Raw genomic sequence first — 5,435 nt, 5'->3', positions numbered from 1 at the left:
CACTTACCCCGAACTGCTTCTTAATGCTGAGCACTAACGGAGTTAATCAGCCAGTTAGGGAGCCGATCGACGAGAGGGCAGTGGCACGCTGTAACTGGGACCTGTGCAAACCAAGGTTGCAAATACTCATTTTAGCTTAAACAATGTTTTTCTAAATTATGAAATAATTAGATGCCATGATCAAATTTTGAATTGGTAGGATACAAGAAGAGGTTGCAAAGAATGTGTTTGACATATTAAACCTGTTTATTTCACTTCATAAGAGTCACAATCAGCGATTTTTCACAAACTCACTCACTCACTCACTCACTCACTCAGCGATAAGAAAATCGATGATTGTGACTCATAGAAAGCAAAATTTACAGGTTTCATGTTTCAAACGCATACTTTGTAACCTCTTCTTGTAAGTTACAAGTTAAACATGCCATCATACCATCTTTTTGTTTTATTATTCCGAAAAACATTATTTTAGCTGAAATGAGTATTTGCAACCTTGGTGCAAACAACTACTGGACAGGTTCTGGGGTCGATGGATCAAGGAGTAGCTTCCTACGATCACTAAGCGTACGAAGTGGTTCGTGGATGGAAGACCCGTTCAAGTTGGTGATCTGGTAGTTGTGGTGGAAGACCGGATCCGGAATGGTTGGCTGAGAGTGTAGGATCTAAGCAACCATTGGTTTTGTAACAACCTTAAAGCATGAGAATAAATATACATTATCAGTTGTACCTCGGACCGAACCAGACGTTTCTACATTTTGGCGACGAGCGATAAAAGTTACCCACGGATTTGGACACTCCACCCCAGAAAATTTTACTCGGACCCCCGTGAGATGGCTTGGCCTATGGTGAGTACTTGTGATAAAGCAGATTTTCGAGAGAGTTTGCAGTGGAAAATTCTAATGTACCAAACCTGAAATCATTTCCGTGGATAGAAAATTCTTAGGGATGATTTTACCTGAGAAAATTGAATTTCAATTTCTCCCGTAAACCCGGAATTTAACATCCTAAGAAATAGAGGCAGTTCAGGGTATTTTTTTTTTCGGAATGAAAATCCTAATCGCTTAGGGATGATTCTCACTAAAACAATTTTGTTGATGACGTGAGACCCGGTGATTCTGGAAAATTCTAAACAAAATACGCGGAACCCATAGCAACGGGATGAAGTACGCAGTGAAATATGTAAAAAGTATCATTATGTGGAACCCAATGTTTCATGGGATGCAGTACGCAGAAATTCCTAATGTGAAAGAAAGCGGAACCTTTCGTTTGGAATGAAGTACGCAGGAAAATATGAGATATTTTAAGCGGAATCCGACGTTTAAGGATGTAGTACGCAGTAAATCTGAACTTAGAGAATGTTAAATGCGGAACCCAACATTTGGGATGAAGTACGCAGAGTGATACTGTGTATATATATTTCAGTGCGGAACCTGAGTTTTGTGTAGTACGCAGATCACATGAATTTTGATAAAAATACGTCACAGACGTAGTGTAGCTCGTAAAGTACCTTAAAATGCGTGTTTTCTAGGTAAACCAGTTGATCCCTCCGTTTGCCGAAGATGCCGACGGACCAGTGTCTGCCCGCTGGGAGAAGTGGCGTGAACATTTTGAAGCATACCTAGCATGGAAGGACGTTGACAATCAGGAGGAAAAATTCAAATCCCTGATGATGTTCGGTGGACCAGACATCCGGAAAGTGGTCAAGCAAGTTCATGTTGACGAATCACACGCTATGGAGAACCGGTACCACATTGCCATGTCAATGTTGGACGATTACTTTGTACCGAGACTCTCGAAAACGTTCGAACGTCAGAAGTTCCGCGAGATGAAACCAGCTGTAGGTGAAAAGTTTGACACTTTTTTCATCAGACTGAAAAAGCAGGCAGCCTACTGTGATTTTGGAGATCAGCTGGAAAGCATGGTAGCTGACCAAATTATTACATCTACAACGGATGTGAGTCTGAAGAGGAAGTGCCTGGAAAAAGACTTTAACTTCAAGGAGATTGTAGCGATCGGTCGTACCCGCGAGTCTGTTCAAATACAGATGAGCGATTTGGACAATCGGAACGGAAACTTACAAAAAGTCAGCGCTGTCGAAACGGAGGCCAATGAAGAGTCAATTTTGAAGGTACGCTCCAAACTCGGAGGACCAAGGCGGTTCAGATGTTTCCGATGCAATGGCAGACATGATTCGAAAGATCCATCGTGTCCAGCCAAATCACTCGAATGCAGAAGTTGTGGTCAAGTGGGACACTTTTCCCGCTGCTGTTTTCTAAAAAGGAAGAAGACCAACGGACAACCGTCCCAGTACAATCGTTTCGGAGCTTCCCGTAAACAAAAGCGATTCGTACGAGAAGTATCTGTAGATGGAACCGAGCGCAACTCAGATGTAGTTGATCTTTTCCATCTAGGAGCAGGAAAGAAGCTGGTTCCAGTATCTGTTGGAGGAGTTTGTTTGAAGTTCGTGATTGACACAGGAGCAGACGAAGACGTTTTAAGCGAAGCGGATTGGGCTACGTTGAAACGCGTTGGGTTTGAAACATACTCTATCAGGAGAGGAAGCAACAAAGTATTCAATGCTTATGGGATAAATACACCGTTGAAAGTGCTTGGTGAAGTCGACGCAGAAGCTATGATCGACGGTCGGAGTACCGACACTACGTTCTACGTGATCCAGAATGGGAAATGCTCGCTTCTCTCAGGTGACACAGCAGTCAAACTTGGATTGGTGAAATTTTTGCAAGCAGTGAATGATGAATCGTTCCCACATATGGATGGTAAGCAATAATTTATACAGGTAAATTTAAATAAATTTATTCTAAACTTCACATGTGTACAGGTATTGTTGCTAATATCAAAATCGATTAAACTGTAACTCCAGTCCGCCAAAGCCTTCGTCGCATACCATTTCCTCTTGAAGAATTGACCTTGAAAAAACTTCGGTAGCTAGAGAAGCAGGACATCATTGAACGTGTCAATGAAGCTTCTGAATGGGTCTCTCCAATGTTAGTAAAGCGTAAAAGCTTCGATGAGGTCAGACTTATTGTAGATCTCCGGGAGGCTAACAAAGCAATAGTTAGAGAAGTCCATCCCCTTCCAACACTCGAGCAAATAACGAAGAAAATCGGAGGAAATCAAATTTTCACTAAACTTGACATTCGACAAGCTTTCCATCAAGTTCTTCTTCGAGAAGATTGTCGATACATCACCACCTTCATTTCCCCCCTTGGTTTATTCCGTTATAAAAGGCTCATGTTTGGACTTTCTGCTGCTCCTGAGTTGTTTCAAAAAGTTATGGAGACGATTTTTGCTGATCTTCCATGGCTTATTATTTTCATCGATGACATTATGATCCCCGCTAGAAACGAATCTGAGCTTCGTGAAAGAACTTTGATGGTGTATAACAGATTGAAGCAGTACAAGATACTACTGAATGCTGACAAAGTTATCACAGGCGCTAGGGAAATAGACTTCTTGGGTTATCACATTTCTACACAAGGAATTTCAATTTCTCAAGAAAAACTGGAAGCTATCGAAAAATTACAAGTCCCCAAGTTCGCAGAAGCAGTTCGAAGTCTGCTTGGTTTGGTTAATTTCGTTCATCGACATGTTCCAAATATGGCAACCATTACACACCCCCTAAATCAGCTCACAAGGAAAGGCATAAACTTCGAATGGAAACCAGTACACCAACAAGCATTCGAGCAAATTAAGATGATTCTACTTAACAAAAATACCCTTGGATTTTATAATGTTGACGATGAAACTTATGTTATTGCCGATGGGAGTCCTGTTGGCCTTGGTGCTGTTTTAGTACAGAAAGGGAAAGATAATCGCAATCGTGTGATCTGTTATGCGTCTAAAACTCTCACTCCGACAGAACAGAAGTATGCGCAGACTGAGCGAGAAGCTTTAGCATTAGTATGGGCTTGTGAAAAGTTTCACTATTATCTTTACGGGAAGTTTTTCCATCTGGTTACGGACCATAAGCCGTTAGTCGTGATTTTTGGAGATCGTCTGAAGCCGTCACCAAGGATTGAACGATGGAAGTTGCGCCTGATGTCCTACGATTTCAAAGTAATGTACCATCCAGGAAAGAATAACATCGCTGACCCGCTGTCCCGACTCTGCCAATCTGTACCAGATAATGGACCTAGCTTTGATGAAGAATCAGAAAGAATCGTACGAATGATAGCTAGTGATGCTTGCCCGTTGGCAATAACCCTTCAGGAAATTGTAACTGCCACAAACTCAGATGAAGAACTGCAAGAACTGATTAAATGGTTACCGTACCCTTCTCGACGTTGGCCTAGAACATTAATGCGTTATGCAAAGATGTCGGGATGCTTCACCAGTGATGGACATTTATTGATGAAAGATCAAAGAATTGTAATTCCTCGAATCCTACAAACCCAAATTTTGAAGCTTGCACACGAACCTCACCTTGGAATTGCAGCAATGAAACGTCGACTACGATCTAAAGTATGGTGGACTAGGATGGACTCTATGGTAGAGAAATTCGTCCAATCTTGCACAGGATGTACGCTTGTATCAGAACCTGATACACTTCCTATAACAAGAACCGAGATGCCTAACGGACCGTGGAAGAAAATAGCGGTGGATTTCATGGAAATTCCTGGCGGTTACCATTTGCTTGTAGCGACAGACTACTACTCCCGGTACGTTGAAGTTGCTATACTTACTTCAATGACAGCAAAAGTAACAGTCACTAAAATGAGGGAAATTTTTGCAAGGTTCGGCTATCCCATTGAAGTTGTTTGCGATAATGGTCAGCCATTTTCTTCAGCAGAATTCTTGAATTTTTGTCAGACAAATGCAATCTCAATCAAGCATACAGTTCCTTATGCAGCTTTTCAAAATGGATTGGTCGAGAGGCAAAACAGAACTTTATTGAAGACCTTGAAAATAAGCTGTACTATGGGACGTAATTGGCGGTATGATCTACAAGATTTTCTTCACTCTTACCGAGCAACACCTCACAGCATAACAAAGTTTTCACCGTCGGAATTGATGTTTGGGTGGAACATTCGGGATAAAATACCAGGAAACTCAAGACCAGTCAATGAAACTGAAGCAAGAGAAAACGATAGGAAGGCGAAAGAAAAAGGAAGAATGTATGCGGATTCAAAAAGGAGAGCTAAGCAATGCAATATCGATGTTGGAGATTATGTGATTGTGAAAAATTTATTCAAGAAAAATAAGCTAACAATCACTTTCAACCCCGAACCTCATCTTGTGATACAACGCGACGGATCACGGCTCCACTTGAAGAACATTAAAAGCAGTGTGATCTCCAATTGACACGTGAACCACACCAAACGAATCCTAAATGCGAATCCCATGATGAAACAGGAGAATGACGCAGATAATCATAAAACCTCTGAGGGCACACAAGAAGAAGATGACATGGGACC

General features: G+C 41.6%; 1 protein-coding gene across 1 annotated transcript; it reads left to right on the top strand.

Moving 5' to 3' along the window:
• Positions 1-737: 737 nt before the first annotated feature.
• LOC135701052 (uncharacterized) lies at positions 738-2,868 on the top strand. Its single transcript, XM_065221758.1, has 3 exons — positions 738-845; positions 1,529-2,777; positions 2,840-2,868. Exons 1-3 carry the CDS (start codon positions 831-833, stop codon positions 2,866-2,868), a joined length of 1,293 nt encoding a protein of 430 aa, XP_065077830.1. The 5' UTR covers positions 738-830.
• Positions 2,869-5,435: the final 2,567 nt, after the last annotated feature.

This window comes from Ochlerotatus camptorhynchus, unplaced genomic scaffold (assembly GCF_037179485.1).
Source record: "Ochlerotatus camptorhynchus isolate MF236.1 unplaced genomic scaffold, CSIRO-AGI_Acam_v1.1 ptg000149l, whole genome shotgun sequence".
Lineage (NCBI taxonomy): Eukaryota > Metazoa > Arthropoda > Insecta > Diptera > Culicidae > Ochlerotatus > Ochlerotatus camptorhynchus.
This window is presented reverse-complemented; position numbering and strand designations above follow the sequence as displayed.